Source organism: Artibeus jamaicensis, unplaced genomic scaffold (genome assembly GCF_021234435.1).
Source record: "Artibeus jamaicensis isolate MK-2021 breed Jamaican fruit bat unplaced genomic scaffold, CSHL_Jam_final contig_252, whole genome shotgun sequence".
In the NCBI taxonomy this organism is placed as follows: domain Eukaryota; kingdom Metazoa; phylum Chordata; class Mammalia; order Chiroptera; family Phyllostomidae; genus Artibeus; species Artibeus jamaicensis.
Window position 1 is genome coordinate 1044876 of NW_026521538.1, and position 17950 is coordinate 1062825.

The 17950-nt window shown below is 51.7% G+C and overlaps 1 protein-coding gene across 1 annotated transcript in view; it reads right to left on the reverse strand.

Annotated features, from left to right (window-relative positions):
* The window catches only part of TLL2 (tolloid like 2), a 123695-nt gene that overhangs the window by 14418 nt on the left and 91327 nt on the right, over positions 1-17950 (reverse strand). Inside the window, exons 10-15 of the mRNA XM_037138915.2 lie at positions 16461-16563; positions 9727-9843; positions 8588-8733; positions 7865-8060; positions 1207-1332; positions 466-626 (exon numbers count right to left, since the gene is read on the reverse strand). Coding sequence (XP_036994810.2) covers positions 466-626; positions 1207-1332; positions 7865-8060; positions 8588-8733; positions 9727-9843; positions 16461-16563 — 849 coding nt within the window. The remainder of the gene's footprint in view (positions 1-465; positions 627-1206; positions 1333-7864; positions 8061-8587; positions 8734-9726; positions 9844-16460; positions 16564-17950) is intronic.

The following is a 17950-nucleotide window of genomic DNA, read 5'->3' on the forward strand; positions in this document are numbered from 1 at the left end:
GCACTGGGGTCCCTCCAGCCCAAGGGACACTACACTCTGGCCGTGCGGCTCTGCTTGGCCTTGGCTGACCAGGTCACCTGTGGCCACTGGCTAAGGGAGGCAACAGGCTGTTTATACCATCCTGGTGCCCAGCTGTACCTCTCCCTCTCCGTTCCCCTCAGCCAGACTCTAACCTCCAGGTTCCTCCCTCAGGGGACACACCTGTCAGACCATTCCCCCCTCCCCCGCCCAAGACAGCCTCCTCCACTCCCGTCCTGATTCTCCTTGGATTTGCCGGTGACAGGAGCACCCGGGCACTCAGTCTGCAGGGGAGGCACAGCTGAAGCTGCTGCCCACACAGTCCCCAGATTCTGCCCAGTGGAGATGCTTAGGAAGCCACCCCCCTGCCCGCTGACCCCTTACTGGTTCCCTGCCCTGAGCCACATCCCAACACAGTCCCCTGTCAATTAGAATGCAGGGACATACGTCATTGCCTTCCAGTTCGAACACTTCAAACTGAAGAGAGATCTGGTACTGGGCGGGGGCCACCACCTGCCAGACACAGTTTTTGTTCGTAGGGTAGTCCTTCGGCCACCCCGGGCTGGTGATGGTTCCATTCAGCTTGGTAATGAAGCCACCGCAGGCCACTGCATGGGCGAAACAGAAGCAAGGTTTGTTTGGTGTTAGTTCATAATAATAACTTAAAAAGTCAGACAATCTGAACTGATGAATTCAGCGCCCTTTCTTCCAGCCTGTTTCAAATGAGGGTTTGGAGGGATAAAGTTGAGGACCAGTACTTTATTGCTTTTAAAAATAGTGACAACGTCCTGGTTTGCACCAGGCTATGCAACGTCCCTGGCTTACAGCCAGCAGAGTCATGGGGGTGGGCAAGGTGGGGGCGGGTGAATGGAACGTGCCAGTTGTCCAGTCACAACAAAGTGCTCGAAGTTTCCCTTTGCCTTTATTTTCTACCTTAATCATCACGTGACTTTTACATCGTCACAGAATAAAACAAACCAAGGCTCCAGGTACAGGGTGGACGTGTGATTTGGGCAGTCCTCTCACATTTGTGACGGACCGAGTTGTTTTTCCCTCTGAGGAGGAGGTGGGTCGTCCACCACAAGCGTCTGTGTTATTTCGCAGTCAGCTGGCGCCCATCTCTGCCCAGTTCCCCGAGGACTTGTCCCTGGTCCCCTATCAGTCCAGCATGGCAGGCCCCGCACCCACCTTCACATGTCTTCTTGTCGGCAGCCAGCTCATAGCCGGGGTCGCACACACACTTGTAGCTGCCCAAGGTGTTCACGCAGCGCTGCTCACACCCGCCGCGGTCTGGCCAGGAGCACTCGTCCACCTCTGCTGGGGAAAAGGGGACTCTGGTTACATCACCCAAGGCTCCCCAGTCTGTCCCCGCTGCTGCCCATATCCCAAGGTCCCCGGCAAGTGTCCTCCAAGAACACGAAGGCTCTTGGGGACACAAGACAAGAAACTCACTAGCCAGAAGCAAGGTCCGGCTAGGGACAGAGCAGGCCTGGATAATTCCATTCTTTGGAGGGTCCAGTCAGCTATATTCATTTGTGACTTTCAGAAAACCTCAAGGATTCCACACCAAGGACTGAACCAATTTCAACACAACGAACTCCCTCCAACCCCAAACATGGAATTTCTCAGGGACATTAAATAAAGGGTAAGGACAAAGGGACACATTTCTAGATGAAGATATGTAAGTACTCTCTAGAGGCAGAACAAAAACCTGTGACTTCACATTTTTATAAATAACTGAAGAGGTGGGCGCTGGGAGATCTTCAAGGTCACAGACAATGCCAGCCCTCAGGTTAGCCAGCACTCGCGCAGGAAGAGGCCATGGCAACAGTCAGCAGGGGGTCGATGGCATTCAGCACCGGCAGTGTCTAGTGACGTGTTTGGGGCAGGCAGGACGCCAGCAGTGCCGCCCAGGGAAGGACAAGGCGTCACTGGAGCCTCCCCCAGGCACAGCAGCCCAGGGAACCGATGAAGGCCAAAACCAAACCAAAGGAAACAAAAACAAAAGCCCCCCAAACAACCAGGCATTGGGCATCTCCAAGAAGAGTGCCAGAAATAAAAGGAAAGATCAACTATTTTCTGTTGCCAATTTGTGGTAGCCTAGTGAAGGGAAATCTGAACAACGAGAAATTGTAAAACAAACCAAAAACAAAAACAAAGTCCAGTCTAGGAAGAAGACAGGCTTGGGGCTGGGAGGAAGGCACTGGTGGTTCGTAACACCCTGCAAGGTGGGAAGAGAGCAAGCGCGGAGCTGTCCACAAAATCCTGAACGGCCGTATTGCACGGAAAGTGAGAGGAACCGGGACACCTTCGAGTTAGCTGGCAAAGGCCTGAAGGTGTTCTCGGTCCTGCCCTCTCGGCACAGATGCTTTTAGTAACATTTCTGAGAGAGGGCCTTTTCCAGACCCATCTCGAAAACAGCCAGAAATAAGGCTCTCGCTGCTTTTCAAACTATTTCTCATCCTTTGTGATTTGAGTTGTCAAAATTCAGACTCCTAGCAACTTCCACCCATTGGTTCTCCAGAAGAATGTAAACCCTTTAACCGAAATGCCTCCCAGCCCTCTGTCCTGTTCCAGCTCCAATGAACCCACTTCCTTCCAACCTTCCTTAGGATGCACAAAATCCTCATCCACCAGGTCGCTCTTCCCTGCGTAAAGGACAGTTTGTAAACACCCGCTCGTCTCACATACAAGGCAGCAATCGTGCCTAACTCTAAGAGTGATGTGTTCCTGGGCTCAGCAAAGTCAGCCACCAGGGGAGACTCGCTGTGGGAAGAGGCCTGAAGTTGTCCACGGCCTCAAGCACATGTAATACTGCAACAGCAACCATCCTGAAATCACTGGTCACTTTACAACATAACGAGCACTTTCTCCAACATCCGCTAGAACGTATAGGAGGAGCAGAATCGATGGTAAGGAGAGTCCAGGCTTCAGTGAGCCAGATGGACCTTGGGGGGGGGGGGTCCACCAGTGGACCTTCCCCCGACAAACAGCGCTCCCCCTGGTTTATAATGAGAAGAACAACGGTAACACCGGTTTTAGGGTTGTGGTGATTGAACATGACACGTTGTGAAGTAGCCAACATGTGGACACAGACTCAGTACACAGGGTCGTCACTACAGACAGCAGCGGGCTTGCTCTGAAACTCCCGTGGGTGCAGAGACACAATGACGGGGTGGTGAAGAGGATGAGGGTGCCTGGCCACACATGAGTCAGGTGAGAGTGGAGGGGTGCAGGCCTGAGGAGGGAGGGACAAAAAGAAGGAAAATGCACCCAGGCCCATGAAGACGAGATGGGGCAGCACAGCAGAGTTGAGAAACTGGTGGGTGGGCAGGGAAAAGGCAGGAGGGACCGTGGGGAAAAGCCCACCAAAACGGACTTAGATGAACAAAGGCCCAAGGTCGGGGTGAGGAGGAGACTCTGACGCCAGAAGACTCCATGGTTATGGGTGGGACACACCTGTGTCATAGGCCAGAAAGGGAGAATAACACAGATCACTAAGCTTCCTGGCACCACCTGAGCGCCATGGAGGGAGAGAGGCTGATAAAATGAATTTGGATCCAAAGCAAAGGGAATATATTTCCCCCACAGAGTAGAAGAGCAGGCTGTTTAACCCAGAGCTGGGAGAAAGGTATGCATTTACACCTGAGCTCTCTGCAGCAAAAGCAGTGGGATCTTTAGCCACTTCCAACCCTGCCCCAGTTTGGGGGGTGGCATGGAAGTGTACAAGGGACCCTGCTTTTGGTGGAAGCCTGGGGGTCCTCTGTATCATCTCCACCCACACTGAGGTGAAGTTGCGTCTGCTCCCAACCCACAGGTTTATGCTTGCTCTGGGCTGCAGTGGCCAAGGCTCAGCCTGCCAGAAAAACCTGGGACGGAGAAGGAGCTGAACCAGGAATGGGTTTTGCATAGCAGGAGCTCAAGCTTCTCTGCCTTCTCCCAGTGGTATTAGTGAGAGAGGGAACCATTACATGGTTAGACAATGAAATGACTCAGGTAGGATCCCAAAAATTATTTCAAAGAAGGTTGAGGAAAGAGAAGGCAGGCATATCGCTAAGATTCTGAAGAAGCACCTTGAAAGATGCCAGTCCCCCTCATCCAACAGCCCACGGTGGTCCATCGGCAACGGGACAGTGGAGTGTGGGGATCCTCACATGCTTTTGCAGGACGTGTGTGACCATAACGGCCCTGCCAGCCCTCGAGTGCTGCTGCCATCTCCTGAAGTAACCAGCAATGCGAGGTGCTCTGCGGGCTGCCATCTGGCCCAGGAGAGGGATGCAGAGGCCAGCTGGCACCTTGGTCAGTGTCGTATGCCAGCTGGGCCCCGAGCAGAGCCTCCTGCCAGCTGGCACCGTGGCCAGAGCTTCTTCGACTTGGTCCAGTTCTACTGTGCGGCCTTTGTGATTATTCTTCCAGCTTCGTTCACTGGAGAAGCCCAGACACATGCACTGGGCACTATGTTCCCAGGACAGCCCACTTGTGGCCTCCTGGGGAGAGGCCGGGCAGAGACGTTGGCCATGCCCAGTCTCCGGACCTGCAGTGACCGTAGGGGAGCCACCAGTCCCGTGCCGTTATTACACACGTGAAACGCAGCTCATCAAAACTGGGACGTGCTGTGAGTGACACACGCACTGGACTGACAAGACTTCATATGTAAAACAGAAACTCATAAAACATCTCTAATACTGTGTATATTGATTACATATCAAAATGATACTGTTTTTTGGTATATTGGGTAAAATAAAATACATTAAAATCAATTTCATTTGTTCCGTTTGTGTTTCAGTAAAGCAGCTAGAAAGTTTTAAAACTGTACGCAGCTGGCACCTGTGACTGGGCTTTTGCGTTGCTGGGCGGCAGTGGTCCCCGTCTCCCTCGTCCTCACGGGAACCCCTAAGGGTAGGCGGGGCTGGTCGCAGGACACCCGACCCACAGAAGAGGAGCCTGAACCTCCCTCATTCATCCATCCATCCACTGCCCAGTAAGTATTTACTGAACCCACTGTGAGCAACAGACTGGAGAGCACCGCAGGTGTGATCCAGTCTCAGAAAGGAAACCTGGCTGCCCAACAGTGGATGCTACTTAGCAACGAAGGTAGGACTAGAACCTGAACCTCAGGTGCTGAACTCCGGGCCTTTTTCCTATATTCCCATGGTATCGAGAAGACAGAAAGGTGACCAAGTGTCAGAATCGAATCACAAACATGAGTAAAAAATTAAACCCTTCCACTTCACTTGCCTGTGGCTTTAGGTCTCCATCATAGAGAGAGAGTGCTCTGTGGAACCCTGCAGGTCCAGGGTCTAGTCCTAACTCCCCGACCTGGGAACGTGTTTCCTCAGTTTGAAAATGGGAGTCATAATGCTGCCTACCTATGGGGCTGTTCTGAAGATAAAGTGAGAAAACTAATGTCACTTCTAGCACACTCAGTAGATTTTTCTTTGCCCTTTAACAGACTCCAATTAGTTTCTGCCAAACCTGGTTCAGGGCTAAGGTCATTCTCAGTAATATTAAAAAGATGTCAAGCGGGGTCCATGCACTAAGTCAGTATAGATGGGCCTCAATGAGGACCTTCGTGAGAACCTTAAAAGACATTTGCAAATTGAAATGCCCTTGAAGTAGCAGGCTGGGTGACCTGACCCCACCCCCAGGCCAAGTCTGAGGTCTCCTGGCCTTCTCCCAAGTTCACACTTCTATGGCAATACGAGGTCTGTCCAGAAAGTATCCAGCCATGTAATATGAAAAATAAAGACATTTATTGAGGAAGATGCAAGGCACATGAAACATTGTACATAAGACAATGATGCCTCAGTTCCCTTCAAAGTGGGCACCTTGGGATCGCAAACATTTCTCCCAATTGCCATCAGCTGCCCTGTTGTATCGTGAATCTCACTGATGGTATGAAATCTCTTCCCTTTCAAAGGTGATTTTAGTTTTGGGAAAAGCCAGAAGTCACAGGGCGCCAAATCTGGGCTGTAGGGGGGCCGAGTCACCTGGGTGATCTGATGTTTCACCAAAAATCTCTGTGTGAGACATGATGCATGAGTGGGTGCATTGTCGTGATGAAGCTGCCGATTACGTTAGTTGCCCACAGACCAGGCCTTTTGAATCATCCAAATGGTTTCTATGAGGAATGTTCAAGCTCAACACAAAATCTGATGCAGATTCGTTGTCCTACTCACTCAGTCATTTTGAATGTGACGACCACACAGTACACATGCTCCCTGAACAGGATCTACTGCCCCCACTGACTAGTACAGTGAAGTCATCATTGTTCACACATGCACATTCCAGTCCACTCTCCTTGGCTGCCAGGTTACATCGATGTCTAGTAAACCATTCTTGTTTTGTTAACAATGGCTGGGCTTTTTCCGGACAGACCTCATATCATTGCCCATTTGTTTGCAGTCTTTTTCACCACCTTAAGCTCTTGAGAACAAAGTCCATGTGTCCCATTGTGTCCCCAGCCCTTAGCACAGTACCCAACACATTGTCTGATGACTCTTGAATGGAGGGAAAAGAATGTCTTCTAACCAGTGAACTGAGCTGGTTATCATGGTTACATAAAGTAGGCCAAGGTTCTCAACTCGCTCCCTTAGAAACCGGTTTAGCATCACAGAGGGAAATGCTCCTTTCTGTTGCCCCAACTGGCAGCTCCGGGTGGTCACCACACACATGCAGCAGGCTCCATTACATCTGCATCGGGACATACTTAAACTGAAAAATCATGCTTCATCTGAAATTCAAATTTAACCGGGCATCCCATTTTTCCCCTCTAAATCTGGCAACCCTAATCACCAGCTTTAGCCAATCTTCTCAAAAATGTGCATCTCTGATTATCCTCAGAACTGGAAATGAGGGGTGGGTGGGCCAGTGCCAACTGGTTACCAGTTATCTCACTAGAAAGAAGCCCTAATACCTCAGGTATAGACCTGGGGATGGAAGGCAGGGGAGGAAAGGGACAGGAGAGCTAAAATAAATAGAATTAGAATAAAACCACATAATCATTCATAACATGTGGCAAACAAAATGAGGCCTCCTAAAACTGTCCATGACAGTCCCTGGTCATGGTCACATGGCTTGAAGTGGGGTCTTCTGACACCCACCTGCAGAACCTGGGAGAAGGGAAAAGAGGGGGCAGATGGGGAGACTGGGAGTAAGGGAGGGACCAGGATTTCTCTTCCAGGGAGAAGAGAAGGAAGGAAAGGCAGCCTTCTCCTGTGTGTGAGTGATGCTGTCAATCTGTTGCAGATTGGATGTCTCCATTTCAGTGGCTGCTGGCATGCTATTAATGCCCAATCACAGTGTAGTGGGGAATGTCCAGTATTCCCTTGTAGGATGTGGTCTGAGGGTCTTCCAGGACCCTGAGAACAGAGAAGGAAGACCTACCTGTCTAAGGCTGGGAAGCCCACTGTCCTAAGGCCAGGAATGCTGGTCTTCCCAAACCATCAGGGTCTGGTTTCACCAAGACCCTGCAGAGCAGTTGGTTCCTAATGCAACATGGAGGTGTGTTCCCGGAGCACCATCCCCCACTCTCTGTCCTTCCCCCACCCACTTGTAGGCTGGGGGCTGATGCTTCAGGAGCTGGAGACCTGGGCTGCTTCTGACCCACATCAGGCAGTGCAATGCAATGTCACACTTGCTGTGTTTGGAGTTGTGACCTGCCACTTAACTCTCTGAGTGACCTTGAGCAACCCTTCTCAGCACTGATCAAACATGATCCAAATCCAACTCGAAGGGTTACTTTGGAAATTAAATTACACTGTGTAAATCAAGTACCTCACACAGTTCCTGGCACACAGTAGGCGCTCTTCCTGTGACTAAAAATGGAAATAACTGCTATGCATACCCTTGAAAAAATTGGCCGCAAAGCCCGCTTTATTGATGGAGCCATCGGACACAAACTTCATCCACATTCTGTTAGAGCTCGACTTCACGTCCTCCGGCTTCTCGTAGCCGCAAAAGTGGCCAATCAGGGCGCTTTCTTCAGTGGGGCCGTCGCGGATTTCCAGGTAGTCATATGCACAGCTGTCATGCCTTTCGATCTAAATGGAGAAACAGAGGCAACGTGGAAGACGACCAACAGCTTGGCCTTCGGGTTTTTGATTTAAGGAGGGAACCTCAGTACCACTCCGAAAAATTGAACCAAGAGGCCAAAGGACCCAAGTGTGTCCTGGGCTTCTCCAAGCCATCCCCTACTTGCAGAAGGCAAGGGTGAATCAAGCTGCAAAGAGACTAAGAGATGATAAGTGGGGCAGAATGGTGCTACAGCACTGGCTGGGACCCCAGCCTAGACTCCCACTGGGTTCCCCCACCCCCCGCCACTCCAGCAGCCTTCAGTATGGGGACGGACATGATTTCAAAGCCTGCAAAGCTTTTGACACCAGGTGTCTGGGTATAACCCACCACAGGCTTGAAATTGCCTCTTAGGTTCCTGTTTTCAACCAAAAAGTGGATACCCATCTGTTTTTTTGTGGTTTTTTTTTGGAAACCCATCTTCATAGAGCAGAGCGTGTCTAGCAAGAGCTGACATTGACTTCATCCCCAGAAAGACCACCTGGGCAGGACTTACCTCAAAAACTTGGAAGGTGAGCCCCACGTGAAAACCCTCTGAAACCGTAATCCTCCAAACACATTCCTTGGAAGGTCTGTAGTCATCAGGGTAGTTGGGAGATTGGATCTGACCAGCGTCTTTGTTTATGTCTCCCCCACATGTAGCTTTAGAAAGAGAACAGAACGGGCTTTACAAAGAGAAAGGAAGAGGGGTCCCTGGTCAGATCTGACAAGGAAAGTTGGCCACTTGTCACCACTAGGTGACTCCACTTGCCAAATTTTCACTTCCATCCAGCCAAGGCTGTGCCTACAGAAAGGCACAAGTTCATGTTGGCGACTCAGAACTGTTTCACATGTGCAGAAAACGACCTCGTGGAGCCATGGGCCGGGTGCATCAGGATCACTGGGGGGATTTTCACGCTACAGAAGATGGGGCCACAGCCCCAGGGGTTCTGACTAAGATGGGGAGGGAGAGCTCCGACAGTCAGTGGTGTTAGTCCCCAGGTGAGTGTCATGTACAGGGTAGAGGGCCGCGTGCATGCATGCTCTTTCTTTCATGAACACAAAATGTGGGCCTCTCCGAAATTACAATTTAAGACCAAAAGGGGCCTTAATCACCCTGTAGTGGTTTCCTGTTGGGGGCGGGGTCACACATGGCACAAGCAGAAGGGAGCCGTCCTGGCGGCAGCTGCGGAGAGCCCAGATCTGCGGTTCTCTCAGCTCCAACCCTGTGGTGGCCTCACAGGACTTTCCAAGAAATCTATTTGAAAATTCCCCGATATTGTCCAAAGTCCTCTTTTCACAAATGAAACCCACAACAGCTCTGAGGGGTTCGATTCTTTGCTCAGGTGCACACTGCTACTCAGAGGCTGGTTTCATTCCCACAGGGCTCTGTGTCCCCCGACACCACCCTCCCCACCCCACCCCACTCCCAGGCCTGGAATGAGGGTTCAGCAGGGTGGTGACAGGTAGATGACCTCTGTCCTGAAGTGAGCACAGCGGGCCCCTTGCTTCCAGAATGTGGAGGAAGGGGAGAGTGAATCACTCCACCTGGGCCCGGTTGTGGCGCCCCACAGCCGTGGCTCGGGCAGCTGCCGCACACGCCTGGGACACAGCAGGCTGCAAGCAGGAGCTACCCAGGCTCCATCATGAACAAACCTTCATACACTGCAAAGAAACCCTTGCCCAGGATGTTGCTGCTGCTCCGGAACTCCACCCAGAGTCGGCTGTCCGTGGAGACAAGCGGCTCCGGGGCTTTATCGCCACAAAACCTACCTGGGAAGTAGAAAAGACTGATAAGGCTGCTGGTGGACAGCAAGCAGGGGCTCTCTGCAGACAGAGAAAGCAGTGTTCCAAATGCGGTTTTAGGTGATCTGTAAGCCCCGCAGGGGCAACTAACTCCTCCTGTGGCGCACACGGGATTGGCGGATAGGAGGGAAACAAAGTCACCGGCCTGTGTGCCTTCTCCAGACTGTGTCTTCAGGAGAACTTCAGACTAGAGTCAATCCAAGTGCCAGAGTGCAGCCCAAGCTCCCCCACTCCTGCCAAACAGGTGTTGCTGAGGAGCTGAAGGTGCAGTGGGTGACGGTCTGAGACCGTGATGACTGTGCTCTGTCCCCCCCCACCCCCCCGCCGTGTTCCCATTGCATACACGCCCTTCTCTTTGGGGGCTGCCTGTGGGAAGAAAACCTGCCTTCCTTGCACCAGAGAAGGGACACAGGAGGGATCACAGGATAAAGAGATCAAACCTTCTTGGCTTTTGATTATCACAAGCCTAGTCACAATGCCACAGATTTAGACAAATACACACTGAGTAAGAGCCCATTTTCCCACCCTTGTCAGCTCAGAAAGGTTCCCAGGACAGTGCAGTGAGGGGACTAGGGACAGAGGGGGTTGAAGAGGGCACCACGGGGCCTCTAAAAGGACCCTGTGCCCTGTCCCACCCCAAGCTGAGACGGTGGAAAGATGAGAGAGATGCTAAGTAGGTTTAAGGACCTGGAAGGAGCAGAGAACCGGCCCCCAGGTCTCTGGGCAGAGCCTGGAGAGACGACTGAACCCTAGATCCCCGTGTCCCACCAGGGGTCAGAACAGAAGTGTCTTTGTGATTTGCTAGAACATGAGGCCAGGACACAGGCACTCAGAGTTCTTCAGGCAAAGCATGGCGGGCGGGAGCAGCCGCGTCCCGGGCTCCGGGCAAGGACATGGAAGTGACTCTCCCATAGTTCAGAGGAACTGGGGAGCCACAGAACGTCTTCTAGGGGGACATCGACTCAACACCAATCTGAACTGGCCTTGAGTTGAGACAAGGAGGAGGCAAAGCAGCCACTTAGATGGATGGACGGCTGGAGACCCGAGAGGGATGAGGACGTCCCATCAATGGCATGGCATGGCGCTGTGGAAGCCTCCTCTGCCACCATGCCCTGACCCCAAGCCTGTGCACACCCCCGCCTTTACCCTGGGGAAGAAAACATGAAGGGTCTGCAATCATGTTCCCACCACCTGATGGAAAGGGGGCTCATAACTGCTATTGAACTTTTGGTACTGAACATTTTAAATGAACGTGTACTTCTTGAACACTTGGGTGCGAGTCTAAAATGTGGATCCTCTACAGAAGCAAAGGGGAAAGACCATGCCTACCCAGTACATGGTCATCCTTGGCCATATTATTTCTAACGCCACAAAGACAGTAGCTGGGCAAGGACTGTGATGAGGTGGGTGGAAGACGGCTGTGCTCTGCCACAGTACAGACCAGTCGAGGCCTGTCTGGACTGGAAGCCATGGTTCTGACGAGTGCCAGCTGTGCGAGTCACTCAGAAGATCCAGTGAACAAGGGGGGACGTAGGGAGTGACCGTTAATGGGTGTGGCCTTATTTTGGAGGTGATGAAGATGTCCTCAAATGGATGGTGGTACTGGCTGTACAGCTCTACAGTCACTCTAAAAGCCACTGCTGTGCACACTTCGAACAGCCCATTATGTGGCATGTGAGTTCCATCTCATCACATGTATCTGAAAGCCCACATTTAGTGAGTTCTCTCTTATTGCCAGCACCATGTTAAGCACTGAATCGGCCCTTTGAAGCTGTAGCTGTGCTTTGCCTTTCTGAGAACTGGGGGAGTGCGGGAGGGAGGACTCTTTCCTCACAGCCAGCTGAGTGTACATTCCTTGGGGAGACACACTGGGCCGAGTCTGCTAATCCTCCCTCCGCTTCCTTCCGATCTTGGCCACCTGCAGCCCTTTGGATTTGGTGAGCTTAGTGTTAAATGAAATGAGCCGAAACTGCTGCCAAGAATGCAGCGAGGAAAAATCCACGAGAAGCCTATAAATTTTCGATAATGGTTCCTCTGGCATGGCCAATTAGTGTCAATTAGTTCTTGGAAAACAACGCGTAAGCATGGGGAAGTATGGCTTACCAGTGGGGAGAGAAAGCTGCTGAACCTCAGGGCAAAGCTGGTTCACAAGAAATCCCTTCTTAGCCAGCCCAAGTGTCAAGTCCAAATTTTTATTTAGAGCCCCAGCTGTCACAACCACTGGGGACGGGTCACCAAAAGGGAGAGGGACTGCCACTGTCTTGCTGCCTAAGAAGCCAACTGGAAAAGATAAGCCATGCACTCCAGGGCCGCAGGATGAGCCATCTCTGCTCAGACCCCGGAGCGGGTGGGACTTACAGGCTAAGGTGTATTTCATGCCTTGGCGGAGCCAGACTCAGTAGAACAAATTACAAATTATTTCTAAGTAACAGCTCTCACCAAACCACTTTGTAATTCTCAACTAGAATCCACTGTCCTTGGGCTGATGTCTCAACATTCTAATCTTCACCGTAACAGCAGCAATAAAATCTCCTTTCTTATTGGGATGCTTATACCAGACACGGTTCTCAGCACTTTCTGTGAATTACCTGATTGCACCCCCTCCGACCCCCTGATTTAGGTATTACATTAACCTCATTTATGATAAACCTGAGGATCGGACAGTTTGAGTTGAGTTACACTCAAAGTTGTTTAAGTGAAAGCAGGATTTGAACCTTGGCAGTCTGAGATCTTGACCCTCATTATCAGTCTCACCTTCTTCACCATCATCACCATCACCACCATCAAAAGGGACTTCTCAGTTTAAGATGCAATTCTGAACACTGGACATTTTTGGACCAACTGACATCAAATCTGCTCTGAGAATGTAAACATCATTCCCACCTCCCAGTCTGGAAACACACACAGGAACGAAGATCAAAGCCTCCACCATAAAGCCAGCCCGCAGCCATGCCAGGCAGGGCTGTGTGACGGATTTCTGCTCATTTGGGAGGTTGCCCCTGGCCAGGGCACCCCAGCAGTGGGGCCACGCGACACTGATTGGCCAGCCTGGCCTCTCTGAACTCCCCTCCCCACTTCAGGGAAAGGGGGAGAAAGGGCTTTTGTGTGCATTGTGGGGCCAGAGAATACCCAAGGACAGTTCTGCATACAAGAGTTCATTGTCGAAGTCACTCCTCTGCAGCAATAAGCGAGGGGAACCCAATGAACAGACCGGTATTTCAGATCATGGATGAGTTCTCTGGGCAGCCACCTTCCTCCCCCCTTTCAGCGCAGTCTGGTAAGTGACCCCTGAAACTGAAAAACCAATTTGATATCTTTAACCAGCCGTGAAATGTCCTCAATCCACTTACATTTCCCTTTAATCACGCTGTGAAAACCCGGGTCCCCAGCAGCCTCCTTCCGAGGGGACCTAACAGACTGGGGAGAAACTGGACCAGAGAAAAGGTGTCAAATTCCTGAACTGAAATCTGGTTCCTGGCTCTGGAGGAGGAGTTTAATAAGGATATCAGGAGAGGAAATGCAGATGAGGGCACGACAAGGAGGCTCCACGGGCAGTCATAAAGGGTTCATTCATAAAAAGTTATGCACCCATTACGCCTGGATTTTCACACAGTGCCCTGGGAAAATATGCAATGCACAGTTTTTCAGAGCACGACGCATACTTTCACAATTCGCCCTAATCCGCTCTCCCTCCTGCCAAAGGGGCATTGACCTGCCTCCTCCCGGCAGATTTCACGGCACTGACCCCTCCCAGGGACCGGCTCGGCCCACACAATGCACTTGTTCCCAGCACAAAAGTTCACTAACAACTGCATTTGGAAACATCAGAGCGGGCCAAATAGTTGGCAAAGGAGATTCCTGCGAATGAAGAATGGCTGCAGGCGGCCAGGCCATGTCTTGGCTGCGAGACGCATCACACACACAGACTGCAAAAGTGTGTAAAATATGAGCCAGAAAAAAACCACCCCAAAACCCCCAAACAAAACAAACCACCAACTCCAACTAATCTATGAAAGTGCAGCCAGAGAGACCAGGATTGGTGGTGAGGGAATTCTTGTTTCAAGGGAGGGAGTGACTGGCAATGCCTCTGCCGTGAGCCTGTCCTCAGTCAGGAGCGTGCCTCGGCCCTCTCCGGAGAACTCGGGCAGCAGAGCGAGCGCTTCCTCCTCCTGAGCCCTTTAAGTCTGTCATATTCCTGGGGGAGTATGGGGTTGCCAGATTTAGCAAACAAAAATACAGGAAGCCCAGGTCAATTTGAATTCCAGATAAACAATGAATCATGCATTTTATCTAGCCACCCTAGGGGAGACTCTTCTCAGATTCAGCTTCTCCCCATCACCAGGCATTCTAAGTTCTGATCTGACCTCAGCCACTAGCGGGCCGTGTGGCCCTAGTGAGTTGGTCCAAACTCAGGGAGCGTGGTTTTCCCGTGAAGGTGTGGGATCAGTGTCTCTAAGGTCCCTGCCAGGCTGAGGGGTCTGTGATGCCATGTTTTCGTGTAACTCCTCTGTTTACTATTTTAAGTATAAAACAATACTTTACAGCTGCCCATCACCTCTGTGCTTCCTTCCTCAGAGGTAACCACCTTCTGCAGTCCCATTTCTGTGTACTTGGTACTAGACAAGTTCATGTGTTCATAGGTTTGTAGGTCAGTGGGATCGTTCCCTGACCCAGCTTGCAGGGATTCGGATTCAGCAGCCTCCCAGGAATCTGCACTCCGGAATCCTCCCAGGCGATGCTTGTGTTCAGCATGGTTTAGGAACCTCTGCTACCAGAAACACAGCCCTCTGTCATTTTGCCATATCTAGTCAGTGCTACCTGTAAAGCCATGCGTCCGTCCCCCTGGCTGCTGGTACCCACCACGTCTGCTCACCTTGGACGGGAAGCAGAAATCCAGGGCGACAGCCTCCAACCCGCCACTGGGTGCACCCCCGACTCATCCTGCAGTGCAACACCTGTCTGTGCTGGGCCGGGGCCCACTTTCTCCGCTTGCCGACCTGGACTGCTAACCACCTGATTCCTCCCTATGCTGGTAACCTGGTACCTGCACTCAGAGCCTGCCTTGGTTCCTTTCTAGTGCACCCACGGGACATGAATTCATACCCATTTGTACCCCTGAGAATTTAAACTCATACCCTGCCAGACAGAGGGGGCTTATGCGCTGTTCCAGATGGCAGCTGGACCGGCTGAGACCACTTGGTCATTTGGAAGCCTAATGCCTGCCGGGCTCCCCTGGGTCCCGCCAGAGCCTGTCTCTGCGTCTTCTGAGCCCCCCCAAATATGACGTGAGGTCGGGTTCAGCCTGGCTGTGGGACTCCCCAACTTAGTTCTCTTCTCAACTTCCCAACAGCAGCTCAGTCTCAGGCCATTCACAGCACAACAAGGTGGCTGTTCTGTCCCCATGAACATATGCCAAGGACCACATTCTCACTGGGAACTTCCACTGGAAGCCCACTCTGCAGGCCACTCTAAAAACGAGGACAGCCCACTCTCAGCCGAGACCCTTCTACTGGGCTCCCCGTGAACCGCCTTCTCAGTCTCCACCGCAGCCCTCGTCCCTGGAGAGCCCTCCCGTCCACTCCCTGGGCACCAAAGCCATTGGTCCTTCTTACGACATTAACTTTCCCTGGTCACCTGTGAGAGAGCTCTTTCGGTCGCCAATCCTGAGCAAGCTGACCTTTCTCTTTATGCCCCTGCCCACTGCCTCTCACTCCAAGGTCCGGCTACCTTTCCACGTGTGAGTTCATGCACTGTTCACTCCACAGGTGGTGCGTGTTCCGCAAAGGAAAATGAGAAAATAGAGCGAAACCAGGAACAACCACAGAACCCAGTTTTTAGAACTACTCCATCATCTTGAAATAACCACTGTGGACAATTTATAATTCTACTTGATATTCATACTGCAGGTCACAGAATGGTTTCTTTCGGTTGAATTCAGCCCACGCAATGATTTCAGTAATTTCGGTCAGGATACCCACTGTTCGGCTTGCCACAAGCCCCCCAACTCCTTGTTTTGCCGTACCAACCCCATCGTGTTCATTTACACCCCATTTCTGAAGGCATCTGCGTTGGTACAGCCTGCAAAATAGACCCGGATGCGCATTTCTGTTAGCCTGGAGCCCTACTGCTTATTCTACTTAGTCACACCTTTTTTTGTGTAACAATGCACGACAAACATCTTTCTGTATCAGTAAAGAGTCACCTCCAACTTCACCATTAATGGCTGGGCAGTTTTCCAGGGAAAAGACGTATCATAATTTATTCAGCTAACCCCTACTGTTGAACATTTAAATTGTTTTCAATTCTCCCTGCTTCAGCGAACAGCCTGTGGCTAGAGCTCCGCACACTTCCTTAATTGGCTCTCCAGGATAAACTCCAAGAAGTGGAATTGCTGGGTCAAAGGGTATTCACAGCTTTAAAAGCTTCCAACATGTGCGGCCAAATGGAATGTCCCGAGTTTTACAGTGACACCGACCCTTGAGAGCTTCCTGTGACCGCTGCCTGGATGGACCCTCCCGAACATTAACCGCATCATGCAGGCCAGCCAATCACTCCCCTTGCAAGGCTTTCTTGAGTCAACTCACCCAACAGGGGGGCTTTTCTCCAATACCCATCCCGGACCTCCACGTAGTCGTACCAGCACAGGCGGCTTTTAAACAAATCCATGGATGTGAAGTTTAAGATGATCTGTAAAGAGTTACCATAAAGTCAGTTTTGGCAACAAAGCCTGAGGAGTTTTGAGAGATATATCTCATATACCGGTGTTCTCATGTTACCCTTTAGCATGCAGAGCTCTCAGGCCACAGTAGGAGTGTCCTCCCAAAAACACACTCACAGGAAACCTCATGACATTAAATAATAAACCTTGAGCAGGATGGGGGGTAAACAGAGGAGATGGGTCCTTTGGTTCTGCCTGGGGAATAACTCGAGCTTTTGAAGTCACTGGGTGGTTTACAGAAAGCAAGATGCATTAAAGGCGAGCCAGGATGCATTGAGTCTGGGGATTTGGAAGGAGGTAAGGGGTCAGTGAAGTTCAGAGATACGAAAAGATCTTATAACATCATCAATCACTGTAAAGGGTCTGGGGTTAGCCTGAGTGCATCTGAGCACCTCCGAGATCAATGTTCCCTCGGCCATGACCTCACTCTTCTGAGGTGTGGTGTGTCTAAGAGCCTTCCTACAGTTCGTGCCTGCACGCTCTCATTCATTCGTTTGGTCCACCATTGTGTGCTGACCACCTACTGTGTGCCAGTCTGTGCTGGCCTATCAAGACAGAAAGATCAGAAGGACGGGGCTCTTGCCTTCAGGGAGCTCAAAGAGGGAAGGGCGGAACTGCCACCGATTAGAGCAGTGTGGTATGAACGCTGAAAAGAGAGGAGTGGACAGAGACGGTGTTCAGGAGCCACAAGGAGAGAGAACTGAACTCTGCCTGGTGATCCTGGAAGAGGCTTCTCAGGCGAGGTGGCATTTAACCCAAGGGGAACAAGGGTCCAGGGGACAGAGAAGTAGGGTGAAAGCATTTTCATGAGAGGGACTGACATGAGCGAAGGCAAGGACATGTTTGGGAGACTGTGCTGCATCCAGCCTGGTTCACTGTGCTGCGTCTGGAATGAGGAGCCAGAAAGAAGGAAGAGAAGGAACAAGGCCTGAGGAGCTGGGGGCTCAGCTGGACTGGAAAGGAAGGTTTCAGCTCCCTGGACGCCCTGAGGCCATTCAGGGGATGCACCTGCCCCACCCAGTGGAGGGGGTCCGGTGGCCCTGCAGAGTCGGCACACGGGCCTGCACCCACAGGCTGGCACTGGCCCCCACGGCAACTCTTCCAGCTCAGAGACCCCCAGCAGAGGACCAAGACGGTTCGGGATTTCCCCTCTCCCTGCACCCCATTCCATTCCCACGTGCACAGTGTCCACGCCGTTCCCCGCACTGAGCCGAAGCGGCTCATCTGGCCCCAGCTCTCGGGTCATCTCTCTGCCTGTGCTCACGTGTCCCAGCTCCTTCATTTCTCAGGTCTTCTTGCTCTGCGGGGTCCTGCTGAGGGCAGCCCTGCACCAGCCCCTGCATCCCAACCCTTTTC